General features: G+C 45.6%; 1 protein-coding gene across 2 annotated transcripts in view; it reads left to right on the forward strand.

The window, feature by feature from the left end:
* Window positions 1–17,317, forward strand: part of LOC135210969 (uncharacterized) — a 163,381-nt gene that overhangs the window by 26,143 nt on the left and 119,921 nt on the right. The window contains exon 2 of one of the 2 annotated variants that reach the window (XM_064243959.1): window positions 10,005–10,256. The exons of the other annotated variant lie outside the window; for it this stretch is intronic. Within the exon in view, the coding sequence (XP_064100029.1) occupies window positions 10,100–10,256 (157 nt within the window). The 5' untranslated portion in view covers window positions 10,005–10,099. The remainder of the gene's footprint in view (window positions 1–10,004; window positions 10,257–17,317) is intronic. 2 annotated transcript variants of the gene reach the window in all.

The following is a 17,317-nucleotide window of genomic DNA, read 5'->3' on the forward strand; positions in this document are numbered from 1 at the left end:
AAGTGTTCATTGGCATTACAAAGACGCAAGATGTTGCACAGGCGGCCACTGTCTTTGTTAGAAGGTAAGGAAGGTCCTTAAGGCCCGTCTCCTCGCACACTTCAGGAGCAGCGTGCGGCTCTCCAGAACGCCTCTCAGATGGCCTTTTATGCATCACTTATATGCCGTTCAGAACACTTGGTGTTCAGTGAACCAGTACGCTCGGCAAGACTCTCACGACGACGTCTTTTGAAGACGCTCAACGTCCTACACATCGAGACGTGAGGAAGCTTTTGAAGATGCTTGACGTCCAACATGTAGAGACGCTCACCAGGACGCTTTGGTAGACGATGTCTTACACATCTAGAAGCGGAGGAGGATGCTTTTGAGGACGCTAAGCATCCTACGCGTCAAGACACACTAAGGAATACGTAGCAGGACGCTCTTCAGATGAGTAAGCGCCCTATGCTTCAAGGCCTTCATATAGAGGATCCCTTGCTCTCCTCTCTCGCAGTGGGCGTCGTCGAAGAAGAGGAAGGAGCTTGGTCTCGTCAAGATGTCCACTTCGCTTTCTACGAGGGGAGCGTTCAATAGAATCCATGACTTGATGAATTCCAGAAAAACTTTAACCAGATTTCGATGTCATAAAACGCCTCTTCTGCGTTCGGGACTGCGCTGCCGAAGGGGAACATTAGGGTCCTGCCTGCCGTAAGCCCAGTCTCTGACCAGGAATCCTGCCCCTTCCTCGATTTCGGTAGGAATCAGGAAGACTATATGCTCGAATTCCTGGATTACTTTCACTCATGTAAGTGGGTTTCCCCCATTAGCAAGATACTAATTGTTTTGTTAATAAACGTTTTGTCAAGTAAGTGGATGACCCCTCATTGACAAAAATGAAAATCTTTGTCTCGTAAATGGGTTAGTTCTCATTGATAAAGATCTTAATAACATTTTATCGCGGAAGCGGATAAGCTCTCATTGACAAGATTCGGAAGAGCTCTCATTCAGTAGTCAGAGGCTTGTCCATGAAAAAGACTTGTAGACGACGTCCATGAAGTCTTAGGTCTAATAACATAAGAAGATTGAACTGTCCTTTTCGGTCCTCGGTTCTCACTTGAGGATCTCCTTCGAATAATATTAATTCGTTCTCTTGGCGAGGAGAACGAAGACAGTCGATTTCCATTCTCTCTCTTCCTCATCGAGGAAAGAATGTAGTAGAGAATTAGCTGTCCAAGTGACTGCAATACTTACGTATTTTATCTTTGCGTTATATTACTACTGTATGGTTCAAGTCATATACGCATATCGTAGTTACCTACCTCTACGATGGCAACCGAAAGGACTGTTATTCTAAGTGTATTTAATCACCAGGAGTTTCCGGTGTAAGGACAAAAGCTAAAAGGTATTGTTACGACAACACCAACTCAGCTTCTGCATTTAGCGAATTCTGTTTCGCTTAAATATGCCTGCTTGAGAGTTTCCTTCTGCTCGATAATAATAATAAACCTATTCCTGCGTAGAATAGAGTAGCTGGCAACTCAGGCAGAATAGTGCGAGAGCAGCGAGACGATGATTGAAGGCTGCTGTCACTGTGGATGACGCAGTATATTTAATCGGTACTCCCTGCAACCTTCCAGGAGTTTCTGATTTACCATTCGGATATTTAAGGGTAGTGTTACGACAACACAAACTCAACTTCTGTATTTAGCGAATTCTGTTTCGCTTAAATATGCCAACTTGAGAGTTTCTTTCTGTTCAAATAATAACAGACCTATTCCTTCGTAGAATTGAGTAGCTGGCAACTCAGGCATAATAGTGCGAGGAGGTGAACGTAAGCTGTTGTAACTGTACACCAACTCAGTACCAGCTAGCTCGCTTTTATGCGCGGTCGGTTACGTCTCTCTCTCCCGCGGGATTGACTGACTAACCGTATCTCTGCCCTACAATCGCGGACTTTAGCCTAGGATTGAGGGGAATTCTAACATGCATTGAATAAACATTGCCTTCGTTTGCGAAACAATTTTCAACAGAGATATCTCTTAGATCTTTCGGTGCTCTTTACCGCACTGTAACAGGATTCTATAAGAGTCTACTGCGGCATAGCACTATAATAATGCTCTCCTGCTTAGGCAAAGCGCAGCCTTATTAGGGAAGGAAGCATGCTCGGTAGGGGAAGGAATGAGTCTGCTGGGGACCATTTCCTCCCTGAAAAAGTTTGTTTCCCTGAATAGACTGCAATTCAGACCTGTACAGTTTTTTCCTACCAGAAAAATTAAATAATATCCAAGATCTAGAAACTATTCTGAACATCTCGCAATGCTTCAAGTATCACCTCAGGTGATAGCGAAAAAGTACCAGGCATCTGGAGAGGGTGTCAGATGTCCTGGCACATAATCTGAAAGAATTTTAAGCAATTCGGTCGTCCCTACATTTGTCCCAGGGGAACAGATCAACTCGGACAATACCACATCTCTCTCGTGTCTCAGGAAGTATCGAGAAACACTCTCTTGATCCCTGTTTGAGTTAATGAAAGAGAGCCTGTTATGACAACAGGCATGGAATGTAACGATCCTCAAGAGGTTCGTTACAGGATTGCACAACGTCCGTACGAATCTTCTCGATTGACGGCAACAGATACTGACATCCGAGTAGAATCTTCGATTGGAAGTATATCGAGAGTTATTGAGACTTTAGGGACGTCCTTTGATACATCTCTTCGCAATGTTTAGGACGAAGAAGCTTCCTCTACTCTGCTCCCTTATTCTCGATCTGGGAGCGGTAGCAATAGACGCCATCCTATAGTATTGAACGGGGATGGATGTTTAGTCTCTTTTCCCCTATTTCAAACTCTTGGGAAATGTAATAAGATAATTCTTGGCGTCAGAGGGAGCAAGAAGAACACTGATCGCCTCATGTGGGCCATCGAGAGGATGGGTTCACAGAGGTCACGTCCTTCCTAGAGTCGGTTTACTCTAACAGCTTCACTCCGAGAGGTATCTCAAAACCTCTCCGCTCTGAGTCTGACTGAGTTCAGACTGTCGAGAAGTTGACCGAAATGAGAGGTTTTTTAAATACTAATGGCAAATGTCATTGCCAAGGCAAAGGAGTGCTGCCTATCTTACATTATACCAATCGGAGTGGGCCATTTCTGGAAATAGTGCAGGAAAAAATGGTGTTCATACACCTCGACCTCTGTGAATTGCATTACCGTCTTCCCTTTCCGTCTGAAGAATGGGATAAGCTGTCAATCCCGACTATTAAAGAATACGGGAGTATGTTGTTGACGGCCTTTGGGCTTAGAGATTTGGATCTGTCAAACAACAAAGCCCTTCACGATCTTTAAGGTCTGTGGAAGTCTCGAAACTGTTCAGATCGAAGATTCCGGCATGGAACTTAGACGTAGTCTGAAGTTCCCGATGTCGAAGCATTTCGATCCTCTCCTTTCTGTAAACTTAATGGACGTGACTAGAAAGGCTAATTTTCTAACCACTCTAGCTACGACAAAGAGGGTTAGGGAGGTTTTAAGCCATCATCAGACGTTTTGGCTTTAGAGAACATAATGCGGTGTGTTCTCTAAACATTCCGTTTCTTGCCTAAGAATAAAAACCCGTCTAACCGTTTGCCCAGGAGCTTGGAAGTCAAGGGGGTGGCATAAATTATTGGGCAGGAGCCAGAGAGAGTCCTGTGCCCTGTCTGGTCTCTCAAGTTTTATCTAGATAAAACTAAGAAAGTCAAGGTCCTTCGGACAATCTGCAGCGTTCCATAAAAGACCAGGCTTGCCCATGTCAAAGAACACCCTGGCGTTATTGTTAAGGAGTTCATTCAAAGAGGCTCATTACTCATGTTTGGACAAGGATTTGAAATCTTTTAAACTAAATGCTCACGAGGTGAGGGCGCGGCCTCGGAAGCATTTCAACAAAGCATGGCACTCAGTAACATCCTGAGTGCCGCGTTTTAGCGAAGCAACTCTGTGTTCGCTTCACACTACCTGAGGGATGTGAAGACGACATATGAGATCTGCTGCTTGTAGGACCATACGTGTCCGCAGACAAAGTCTTGAAGGCAAGAAGTATGACTCATCCTATCCTGTAGAAAATGGTTAGGAAGAGATGTTAATTTTAGTTGTTGAGTCGCCGCCAATAGCGGAATTCTCAATTCGTAAGCCTTAGTTAAAACACCCTAACTTTGGCTAGGTTGGTCAGGTGGTGATATAATTTACTTCTTAGCCCTCATGGTATGGTCATATGGTTTAGTCACATTGTGGTCACGCTCCCGTTGACAGATCATCTAGAACTCCTTAGCTATACCTTGCTGGAGACTAGTAAAGCAAAAGCCGACTTGGGTGACAATAATCACCAAGTCAGCTATGCTCTAGGTGGAACCAAGATGTCACTCATCTGCATGCAATTTGTTTCCCAAAATCCTTCTGTTCTGTCCCTTCCCACCTCCAAGGGTGGGATTCAGCTATATATATATCTGGCACGTAAGTGTCATGAACAAAATGATATTGTCATGATACAATAAAGTTTGTTCATACTTACCTGGCAGATATATATATAGCTGTATTCTCCGAAGTCCGACAGAATTTCAAAACTCCCGGCACACGCAGTGGTCGGCCAGGTGGTTAGTACCCATTCCCGCCGCTGGGAGGCGGGTGTCAGGAACCATTCCCATCTTCTATTCAGATTTTTCTAAAGCCACTGTCCCCTGAGGGGAGGTGGGTGGGTACTTGATTATATATATCTGCCAGGTAAGTATGAACAAACTTTATTGTATCATGACAATATCATATTTAGGCATTGCCATGTCGGATTCTAGTCCGTCGGGAGTTAGGTTTTGCATCTCAGGATGTAAAACTAGATTATCCAAATTAGAGTATGATTCTCACACTAAATGTGTTGAGTGTAGGGGACAGGTTTGTTCAGCAGATCAAACATGTAATGAGTGTAGTGATTGGACTGAATCTCTATGGAAGTTTTTTAGTTCATACTCGGAGAAATTAGTGAAAGACAAAATTAGGAAAGCAGCGCTTAGGGAAAGAAACCTTAGTGCAGCTTCTTCTGCCTCTTCTTGCGATGCATCTGTTCCTTCTGTCTCTGTTTCTCCTCAAATTGTTATGTCTCCTTTAACTACACCTCCTATTCCTCCTACTAACTCCCCTTCTCCGGCTTCCCATGTAGTTTCTTCCGACACCATTGCCAGTCTGGAATCGAGGTTCGATCAGAAATTTTCGGTACTAGTGAATACGGTTTTGCAACTTGGTAATTCAGTTAAGACGTTTTTGGAGAAAGCGGCTTCAGGTAAGAGTGTAGTTGAGGGTGCGTCTGTCTGTCCTGACACGTCTCCTAGACAAAGGTCACTGTCCAGCTCCCCCGCACCGGGGAGAAGACATACCGGAAGTCCAAGGGAGGCGATCGGGAATTGCCCACAGACAGGCGCCTCTCTTGTTGATACTGTTGCGCCTCAACAGGACTCGAGTAAGCATTGGAAAGGCGTTGCGGTTAGACGCCTTTCGACTGATTCAAGCGATTCGTCTCCGGTTGCGCACCGCACTTGGCGAGATTCGTCCGTTTCGCGACCCTTAAAGAGGCGTTCAGGCGCCGATTCTTCTCCTCCTCCAGTCAAGCGGTATAAGGAGCCTGAGAGTAGTGTTGCGCCTCGGCTGTTAGTGGCTCGTTCTTCGCCTCAAGCTGTTCTCTTTTCGGCTCCATCCACTAGTAGAGATCGTGGCTTTAGCGCTGTAGTATCGTCACCTTGCCGATCTAAGGGTGTTTCCTTAGTCGCTTTTTCGCCTGTTTCGCCTCGAATTTCGGCTGCTCCGAGCGAGGCGCAAGTAGTTATTCTTCCTCCTGAAGAGCATTTAGTCTCTTCCAAGCCTTCTTTACCTGTTATTGATACTTCTTTGGCGCCTTTGCGCAAGCAGTTAGAGATGTTAACTAACTGGATGAATGAGTCCAAGGGTAGTTCGAAGCCTTCAGATCCTGTGGTAGTTCCGTCTACTTCTTCGGCCGTATTGGAGAATGAGGAAGACAGAGAGGAGGAGGATTCACATCACCTTTCGTGTTATTCACGTCTCCTTAGGTATCTTCTGGTTTCTTATCCAGATTATTTTGAGAAAGCGGCTCCGCGCTCCCCGACTTCGACTTTTTTGATGAGGAGGAAAACTTCGGACCCCCTCCTCCCAAAACTTGTTCTTTCTAAAGCGGTTAGACATTTGTTGAAAGAGACGGAGAAATGGATGTCTATGAAAAGAGACTTAGGGAAGGCTCTTTTTGCTTACCCTCCCTCTAGGTTGCTTCGTAAGAGGTATAGGTTTTACGTAACTGGGGAAGCTCCTTCTCTGGGGTTTTCTACCTCCTTCCAGGGAGACTTCTCCAGTTTAATTGACTCCTCTAGAAGACCTGCTTTCGCAGCAGCGAAAGTTTTCTTTACAGCGCCTGAGTTAGACCACGTTTTAAAGAACCAATTTAAACTTTTGGAAATATTTAGCTTTCTTGATTGGACTATTGGCGCTTTAGCGGCCAAGATCGAAGACTGTCCTTCTAGCTTCGCTCATCGCCTTTGGTACCCTTAAGAAAAGGCAACTTTGGTGCTCCTTTGCTTCTAAAGGGGTCACTTCTCAACAGAAGTCTGCTCTTTTGTTTGCTCCTTTTGTGAAAGATAACCTCTTTCCAGACGATGTAGTGTCGTCAATTTCGTCTGCTCTAGATAAGAAATCGACTTCTGATTTGTTAGCACAGTCTACTAAGAGACCTAAAGCTCCTTCAGCAGCTGTTTCTTCCGTTTCCCCTCTAGCCCAGGCACCCTTTCGAGGGAGAAAACCCAAGCGCTTCGTTCGGCCGAAGTCGAATTTGCGACCTCAGTCAAAGACCTCGGCCAAGGTCAACAAACATTCCAAGTGAAAGCTCGGTTCTTCATGCACCAGTGGGAGGCAGGCTGGGTCTGTTTTGGGAGGAATGGGAAAACAGAGGAGCAGAAGCCTAGGTAGTTCAAGTACTCAAGTTCGGCTACTGTATTCCTCTCGTTTCACCTCCCTCGCTCTCACCTGTGCCAATTCCATTCCGGGCATACTCTCCGGGCTCAGACAATTTCTGGTGCTAGCCGTGGAAGTGGAAGCGCTTATTCTCAAAGAGGCTATAGAGCAGATAGAGGGGGAATTTCCTCCGGGGTTTTACAATCGCCTTTTTGTAGTTCCCAAGTCATCAGGGGGCTGGAGGCCTGTGTTGGATGTGAGCGCCTTGAACTTGCATGTCCAGAAAACAAAATTTCATATGGAGACCACTTGGTCGGTTCTGGAGTCCATCAGACGGGGATTGGATGGTTTCTCTGGACATGCAAGACGCTTATTTTCACATTCCGATACATCGCGAATCTCGGAAGTACCTGAGGTTCATGTTCGAAGGCAAGGTGTTTCAGTTTCGGGCGCTTTGCTTCGGACTGGCAACCGCTCCTCAAGTATTCACCAGGGTTCTGTCCCCGATAGGCAGCTGGCTTCACATCTTAGGAGTAAGAATCTCCCTCTATCTGGACGATTGGCTTCTTTGGTAGGAGTCAGAGAGTCGGTGCATGAAGGACCTAGGAACAACTCTGGCTCTTGCCAGAAAGTTAGGAATTCTGGTCAACAAACGGAAGTCTCAGTTTGTACCTTCGCAGAGCATCCTCTATTTGGGGATGACTGAATGCTCAAGTTTTTTTGGCTTTTCTGTCCCCGAAGAGGGTCCAAGGCTGCCTGGTGACAGTTCAAGAGTTCTTGGACAAAGAGGTAAGTTCTGCCAATCAGTGGATGAGGCTCCTGGGCAAGTTGACTTCGGTGGAGAAAGTCGTGAAGTTGGGAAGACTGCACATGAGACCGCTGCAGTTCTTTCTGAGAGCTTCTTGGTGCAGGAAGACGCAACCGGACGCGATTACCTTTCCTGTCACAAACCAAATAAAAGATCTAAGGTGGTGGCTGTCTCGGGCAAGATTGGAAGAAGGGTTAGATTTACGATCCATCCTCCTGAACCTACAGTTCTTTTCCGACGCGTCGGACACAGGTTGGGGAGCCCTGCTGGGGAATCACCGTGCTTCAGGAGCTTGGTCAGCGAAGGAGAAGAAGTTCCACATAAATGTAAAGGAACTTCTAGCAATTTTCCTGGGGCTAAGACAGTTTCAGAACTTAGTAGAAGGGCAGATAGTGGCAGTGCATTCCGACAACTCCACGGCGCTCTCGTACGTGCGGAAACAGGGGGGGACTCAGTCTTTCACTCTGTACGAAGTAGCCAAGGATCTCCTCCTGTGGACAAACGAGGCAAATGTTCAGCTAGTTCCGAGATTTGTTCCGGGAAAGATGAACGTCCTGGCGGACAAGCTAAGTCGTCAACAGCAAGTGTTACCACTGGAGTGGACTTTGGACGACAAGATTTGTCAGAGACTTTGGCTCCTTTGGGGACGACCGTCCATAGACTTGTTCGCGACATCAAGGAACATCCGTCTTCCTCTCTTTTGTTCTCCAGTTCCAGACCCTCTAGCTTGGTTGGTAGACGAAATGCTGTGGGATTGGTCGGGTCTGGACGCTTATGCATTCCCTCCGTTCGGACTAATAAGAGAGGTACTGAAATACAGCAATTTATGGATATTTCTCATAGGAAAGTACAGCAAATAGGCAAATTTCCCGCAAATAAGGAATCCGCGAATATGTGAGTCTGCAAATACGAGTTAGGGATCAGCCTAATTCACTTTATGGAAGACTTCTCATATTGTTGGGCCGAACACACGGGTTCACACTAGGTGTCTTATACACTTTCGTGTCTTCCCAATATTGATGCAAAGGACCACAGTATACGTTATGTACAGTAGACCTCCGTATTTGCAGGGGATGTGTACCAGACACCCCGTGAATAGCTGAAATACATGAATACTTAAAACTGCTTAGAACGGCCTATTTTGATAGTTCAAACAAAACAAAAAAAATCTCTAAAAATGCTTGTACCTAAGTTTTTGAATAGTTGTATCACCAAAAGTACATTTAGTCATGAAATTATATGAAAATACAGTAATTTCTCAATGAGAGATACCACAAATAGGTGAATTTTCCACAAATAATGGATATATATATATGGTTCACAGAAAATCTACAAATAGGAGAGTCTGCCAATAGCAGGGGTCGACTGTATTATAGAGCTCAGCAGGCCTCTGCATGGTCAAGCCCTTACTACTGTAATAAAATCTTTGTCCTCAATCTTTACACTTGAAAGAATTTTCACGATTGGGTTTAGGAAGAGGGGACCTCAAACAACTGGCAAAACTGTCTGTCGCCTTCCACCATTGGATACAGGTGAAGGGGAGCCTCAACTCACTCATCCCCATCTACCAAACTGCAATGAAAAAGAAAAGACAGACATGAATATTAAACAAATCTCACCCGCAAAAACATAAAAATCAAATGCTTCTGAAGCTTCAAAATTACCTTTTCTAATTAACCTAATAACAACAAACAAAATTATATAAAGAAAAAAATCAATCATTCAGTCACACAAACCCAATTTTTTCATACTACCATACAGTGGATTTAAAGAGAATGTATAACTTGACCTGTCCTCATTGTTTGAGGTACCTGTTAATGTAGCCTAACCATTTGTGGTGGGAGATGTTTACTCCACTTTTATTTAGTGATATAACATATATTTTTTCATCTACACAAACAAATAGTAGTCTTCTTCAGTTATTTATCCAAAGATGAATTTGTTAAAATCCATATCCCTGTGCCACTTATGAATACACATCCCATAAGAAGATTAGATATCTTTGTACTCTTTCAGCAAGTTTTACAGGATGTATTTTCATGCCGTTATGAGATTTAAAATTCTTTGTGCAGGCCTTTGCTGTTTGCTGCTGGGTACGTAATTACATCTGTGCGCTGAGTGACATTTGTCAGTTTTAGAAGGATTTGTTCTCATGGATGGTTGAATTTAAAAGCTTAGGTTGCAGTATATTGGAGTATTATTGTTCTATTTTGTAAATTTTCCTCTTGTTGTTTTCTTTTATAGGGACAAATAGTCTGGGGATAATCGCTGTGACTGATTCATCTTTTGAAATGCCAGAGCAAATGAAAAGTTGATGGTATTTATGCATTAAAATTGAAATGGACAACAACAATAGAAAGAGGAATTATCAGGATAGAGATGATGTGGAATTGGTTGTCATAGAGTCTAGTGAAGATGATGGTGATGGTGATGGTTCATTAACATCTAAAAACCAAGACAACAAAATTGAAGAAGATGACGAATTTACTGACTCAGGTACAGTAGTCTTCAAGATATTGCTTATAATTTTTGGTATTAGTATTACAAGGATATAAAATTGTTTATTGCAATGTACTCCCTGAACACCTGAATTAGCCCTGGTCACTGACCAGCCCGAACTATATCCCCACAGATTTACCCACTTTTGTCAGGGCTCCCAATGCAGCAGGTAAAATCTAGTCAAATGAGTTAATTAAGGTCTCGTTGGCAATGCTGCTGCAAAAACTGGCCGCTAGAGGCTGACAACCTCAATTGTTTTCTGTTCACGGTGCTGTTAGGACGTGCCCTACAACACACAAACTTTTTTTGGTCTTTAGCCCGACCCCCACATATATATTTGGCCTTGGAATTCTGAATTACGACCCTGGGATTGTATTACGACTACGCTCCTGGTTTTTGCTCTGGTTTTTTTTTATTGATTTGGAGTGATTTGGAACTTCTCTTGGTATTGCTGGTGATTTGGATTGATTTGGAACTTCTCTTGGTATTGCTGGTGATTTGGATTGATTTGGAACTTCTCTTGGTATTGCTGGTGATTTGGATTGATTTGGAACTTCTCTTGGTATTGCTGGTGATTTGGATTATTTGGAACTTCTCTTGGTATTGCTGGTGATTTGGATTGATTTGGAACTTCTCTTGGTATTGCTGGTGATTTGGATTGATTTGGAACTTCTCTTGGTATTGCTGGCTTGAAGTGGACTTGTAATGGACAAGCCACGGAAATAAACACCGTCAGCCAACGCCTCTACATGTACTTCATCTTCTGCGCCTTCTGAGCAAGCTCATCGGTACTGCTCTACATGCAAACGGAGGATGAGTACCCTAAAAAATAACAGGCATTCCTTATGTATTACTTGTAGGAAGGTTCAGTGAAGTATCAGACAGAGGTGTGTTGAGTATAGAGATTGGTCATTAGAACAAATGGAGGATTACTTCAAACATAGGAAGTCTCTAGTTTCTAAAAGCAAGTGTAAGGCAGGTTTAGAAACACAAACAATAGATAAGAAAGCTATTTAGGATATTAGAAGACAGATTGTCATCCAGCATATGTAACTTATTTGCTAATTTGATGAATAAGCTAACAGAGAGTAAGGATTGTGGTAGTAATAGTAATGTAAGTGATGCCAATCGCTCCCATCCAGCCCCCCCTGCCTGTTCTAGGACCAGCCATAATGGGTGGTGGGGGTCTTGGAGACCCGCAAGCCTCAAAGGTAGGATCTGCCAGCTGCCCCCCACCCCCCCTGCCAAGGAGCAGGCAGTGTTGGCAGCAGTTTTCCCCCTTCCCCCTCAAGGTGTAAATTCTGAGGTTGATGTAAATTTAGGTTAAATACAGATGAGTAGGGATAGTAATAGGTTAGTTATGTAGTGTTCAAGAAGAGAAGTGCAGGTTTCTTCTGGTTCGGATTCTGCTGTAGTCTCTAGTGTGCCAGTTTGTCTTTAGAGCCATCTTTGGTTTTATATCCTGCTTTGAGTTCTTTGCAACAGAAGGTTTCTGAGTCTGTGGTTGGTTTTTCAGAGGTGGTTTCAGGTTTTCTGGTTCTGAAGTGTTGAATAGTGATCCCTCGTCTTCAAAGGTTATTTTTCCTTATTTGTGGATAAATTTCGTTTGTCTTGTAGTGGTGGTAATTCTGGTGATCAGGTTCTCAAATTGACTCTATGCATATACAGTATGGTAATTATTAATACATATCAGCTAATTCTGTCGGTTCGATGCACATAGACTTATGATATTCACTACAAAGAGAAATTGAATAACATTAACATTTAACAGTTAGCCTAGTGTACACAAATTGAACAAGAAACAAGAATCGTATCATATAATAATTCAGTACAAAATGTGTAATTGAACAAGAATGAAAATCAGATTCGGTCCGACTTCAGCATTATAATAGTATTGTATGTATTGTGTGTGTGCGTGTGTGTGTGCTTTGGAATCAGCTGATGATGATACGAGTTTGTGTTGCTGTATTTACCTCATTCTTGCCCTGACTGGCTAGCTATGACTAACGTAACAGCTCTTCCCCACTTATACCACGTTTGTCATTTTGCAGGAAACCGGTCTTTAACTATGCTGACATTGAAAAAGAAACCCACAAAATCACTTTGTAACTTGTTCACTACTAAGTATTTACATTAAATTTACTGTGGAGTAAATTTAATATTGCAATACACTCCCTGAACACCTGAATTAGCCCTGGTCACTGACCAGCCCGAACTATATCCCCACATATTTACCCACTAAGTGGGTAATTTTAACTGTCAGTGTTACCCAACGCTGCAGGTAAAATCTAGTCAAATGAGTTACCTGTGTTACCGTTCGCAACGCTGCCGCAAATACCGGCCACCAGAGGCCTGTCTCCTCAATTGTTTCTTGTTCGCCATGCTGTGCGGATCAGTCCCACATCAGGCAAACTTTTGGTCATTTAACCCGACCCCACTCAAATAGCTTTCGTATTTTGGTTACAAATTACGACTTCTCCCATTTCACTTTGGATGGCTACTTTGTACTCGCTATGGATAAGTTAGGAAATAAATGATGTCGCCGTCTACAAATGCCTCTGCTCCTGCTTCATCTACAGTTCGACGATCGAGCCTTTTACTGCTGGACATGTTGGTGCTCATCGGCTCTAAAATAACGTCATCGCCGTCTGCAAACGCCGCTGCTTCTACTTCATCTACAGTTCGACGATCGAGCCTTCTACTGCTGGATATGTTGGTGCTCATCGGCTCTGCACGCCCTTCAAGCGTAGGATGAGTACCCTCACACATGATCGATGTTCTTTTCGTTATTTCGTGTAGGAAGGTTCAGTGCAATACCAGTCAGAGATGTTTGTCTTGGTCAGGAGACAACGAAACATTAGTTAGTTATTCAAGAAATTAGTGGACAGGTTATCATCTAGTATGTTAAGCATATTTCTAGCCTGACGAATAATTTAACCAAAATAGAGATAGTGGTACTAGTAGTATAGTTGATTCTAATCGTTCTTTCTGGGCTCAGCCTGTGTCGCTCCGTGAAATGTCCCTTTAGCACTCATTTCTAAGGTATAAATATTACTATGAATACCAGAGAAAAAAGCTAATATGGAAATGCCAGAGTATTCTGGCTCGCTCACCTTTATTTAAGGTGTCGGTATGGTTTCTGGGGCGAGTGAAACCACTACCAGAGGTCCTTTGCCATTTAGACTCATCCTTCGTCAATATCCCTCATCTACAGAGGAGCCGATCTAAGGCCCACTACCCGCTACCGTTACGGCTAGCGCCTCTGACGTCATTCCTTTGATAACGCAGCCCATGCTGCACGCGTTTTTCTTTGCTGTGTTGTGTTTTTCCCTGGAATTATCTTACCCATCATCATGGAACGTCAAGCTATTGCTGCATCCAAGTTAAGTACTGCTATTAATAGTAGACACAATTTAGGAGCTGCCTTTGGCACGTTTAACCAAATTATTTAGGTTTTTATAAGACGGCGTCCCATCCCATGTGGTGCCGTCCCCGCGCCGCCATTCTTGGCTCGCTTCTTCGTGTTACCTTGTTTTGTGTCCCAATCGGTCCCCCATACCTTTTTGTTATTTTAATCCACACGGGGGACATTGTCCGAGCACGCGCTCTCAGTACATAGCCTCCATTGTTACCTTTCAGCCCAGATGTTCATTCATGCATGTATCTTTTAGTTGTTAGGTTACTTCTTCGTTAGACGCCCTTGTATGAAGGACCCTGGTCCTTCTCCCCTTTGTCCTCGAGCCACCCTGGCCGCCTGCCCCGCGTTTTTTCGTCATGGCATATAGGCTAGCTGCTCGGAGTTGCCAGGCTTGCCCATCCTTCTCGATTGGCACTGCCCAGCTTCTCCAGGACATTGCTCTTTCTCTCTCGTCTCACTTTTCTTCCTTTCCCCCCGTGTTAGGATAGGATGTTTATTTTATATGTTACATGTTCATTGAGATGGCTTCAGTTGGCCTATAGGCCTCCTTCGATTGCCTGGCTTTTTTCACCGCGTATATGTTCACCCGGCCGAGAGAGTTCCAGGTGACCGCGTACGAGCCACCCCGCTTTCGACCCTCCCAGTCCCTCTTCCCCCCACCTTGGGGGAGGGACGCTCGCTCACGCTGTCTCAGGCAGCCGATCTGAGCAAACCCTCCCCTCCCCCCTCAAGGGGGATAGGGGAGGTGGCTGGAGGGCTCTCGGCGAGCTGGCCCGCTACCCTGCCATTCTCCCCAGAGGAGTAGGGGGGAGCCCTGCTCAGCCGAGCCTCGGTTTGCCACCAGGCTCGGTGGAGCTCGGTTCTCCTCGGCTCACTGGTAGCGTATCCCTATCATTAGTCACCATCTCCTCCCCGCTCCGGTGGATGCAGGACCCCGGTGTAGCCAGGTCCGCTTTTGTATGGTTGATTATTGTGGAGGCTCCGGCCTCCCTTAAAGGGTACGCTATGTTGCATGCATGTTCTTTTACACATAATAACATCCATTACCTTTAGTTTAAGTTTTGTTGGCGGAGTCCTCCAACCCCGCCAGGGATCATCTCCCACCTTGTTCTAGTTTTAAGTTACCCTACGGCAGAGTTGTCAAGCTCCGCCGTGTAACTTCCTTACCTGGTCTCCCCCTGCTCCACACCCGGTGCTTGTTCGGACTACTCCTTACTCCGGCGTATGGAATAGGTGGTTATCCTGATTCAGTGTTTAAATTGATCTCCGGCATCGCCGGAAACACACTGTTTCAAGCTCTGTCCTACCGATCCTACCGGATGCCTCGCCACGGCACACGGCTAAAGAGCAGGTCGAGACTGGGCCATATTACTTATTAACACCGGAGTACTCCGGCGTCATGGCATATCACAACCACGACCTAGTCCGTAAGGTTAGTGGTGATTCTCATGTATCATTTCACTTACAGGTCACCCATTGTATGGAGGCTGGCTGCAACGCTGTCCTCCAAGACCCCTGTGGGCACAAGGTCTGCCGGACCCACTCCACCTGCGCGATCCGCCTTAACGAGTCCGTGGTATGACACCACGAGAATTGCTTCATTTGCTACAAGGTCATAGACCAAGTCTCCTCTGAGGTAGGTGGCGTTCCGGAGTACACACAGTAATACAATGAGGACCAATGAAATTTATGTCAATTTGATATGACCTTTAGAATAAGTTACGGTTTAACCTAGGTTAGTCTTAAGTATTAACGTTAACCCTCTTTTTCAGGGCGTCCAAGCGGTCCGGGAGACTGCTTTATCCACCCTGAAGGCCTGGGTTGGTGGGTTTGGCCATAACGTCGCCAAGGGCCAACCTTATATTTTTATCTAAGGAGATGGCCACTCTCATCTTCCCCGGTGGGAAGAGCACTTCATCCGTGGACCCCGAAGTGGCAGCTCCCCTGATCGCTTCCATTCAAGAGGCGGTCGCTCAGCCCCCGGAGGAGACATCCGCGCAAGAAGTCGCGCAGGAAGTAGCTGCTCTGGACTTGGACCTCGAGCCCATGGCTATTGAAGGCATGGGTAACGGTAAGAGTGTTTGTGAAGCAGGTACTGTTGGGGCTCAAGGGCTTTCCTTGAGCCCATCTAGAGCTTCTTCCCCTTCGACTTCGACCTCTTTCCAGGGATTCACTGGGGGATTTCAGTTGGTCAGGCCGAAGTCCACCTTGGTGATCCCTAAAGTTAGGCAAGCGAGACTTTAAATCGCTTCAGAAGTCCCTGTCTAAGAAGCCAGGTACCAGCCATGTCCATAAGCTTCCGGCTCACCATCCGGGGGCTGACAAGGCTAAACTGGCTTCCCATTCTAAAGGGTCGAGGACCAAGACTTCTAAGGAGGGGGCTCAGCCTTCCTCCTCCGACCCTGAGGTGTCCACCTCAAAAGGGGCCAGATCCAAGGTCCCTAAGGAGAAGGTAGAACCTTCCTCCTTTGACCCTGATGTTTTCTCTGCTAATATTTCAGCAAATATTATGCAGCAGATGGGCAGCATGGTCGGGAACTTGGTGCAAGCCAAGTTCCAAGAAATGTTCGCCCAATTATCCTCCTCCTTAGAGGCGTCAGGGCAGTCTATCCAAGCCATCTCGGATAGACTAGTTACCCAGGAGAACCTTATTGCGGGTCTCCGAGAAACGCAATGACAGGACTTCCACAATCCGGCCAAGCAGCTCAGAGCTTGCTAATGCCGGACTCATCTGCCCTTCCTCCCTTTAAGCTGAACAACCCATGGAGGGTTGCCGCATATGCTCCTTTCGCGGATGGCATGCTTACGATTGAGGGCTGCGGAACTCGAAGGTTTGAGGACTTCGAGTTCTATCCGGAAGGATTACAGCCCCCTTTCATGGGCTATGTCCGCCTGACGGAAGTAACTATGAGGAGGGAAGACAAGGTCCCGAAGGAAACAGTAATCCTTCCCCGGGACCAGGCCCAGCAGGCATGGTTACGTAACCTTGAGGAGTGGCAATGCACTAACACCAGGGTTACGGCATTCAAGAGCCCGTTTACAATCTTCACTGTAGACGAGGAAACGCCCATCCCGTTCACGTCTAAGGTGGCAGAGTTGACATTGCAGGTAGTAATGAAAGACGAGCCTATGCCCCAACTCCGGGAGACAGAACCGACTTCCCTCCTGCTCCCCGGAACTGATGATCACTGGGTAGACCTTCCAGCCACCTTTTCTGTAGGTAAACTGAAGCCGGACTGCACCATCACGCTGTTCAGCGAGAGGTTACCCAGGCTAATTGAAGGCCTCATTCAAACTGAATATGACGCCAGGATGAGACTTTGCAGGTCCCTCAATTCTCTAGTTATGATGGAAGTATCGGCTCTAATCTACGGAGAAGAACCGTTATTTAAGATCATCGCCAAGTCACTATTGTATTCAATGCAATGTGACTTGTATGATTTCGTCATAGCTAGACAGAATTGTAGGAAGCATGTGCTGGCGGAGGCCACGATCCGCCACGAGCCCAACAAGCTATTAGCCTCATCTATATGGGGCGCTGACCTCTTCCCGGCCTCGGTAGTGAACGAAGTGCACTGCGAGGCGGTCAGGTTCAACCAGAGCCTAAGGGTTCGCTGGGGACTCGTCTCCAAACGGAAAC

This window comes from Macrobrachium nipponense, chromosome 4 (assembly GCF_015104395.2).
Source record: "Macrobrachium nipponense isolate FS-2020 chromosome 4, ASM1510439v2, whole genome shotgun sequence".
NCBI lineage: Eukaryota > Metazoa > Arthropoda > Malacostraca > Decapoda > Palaemonidae > Macrobrachium > Macrobrachium nipponense.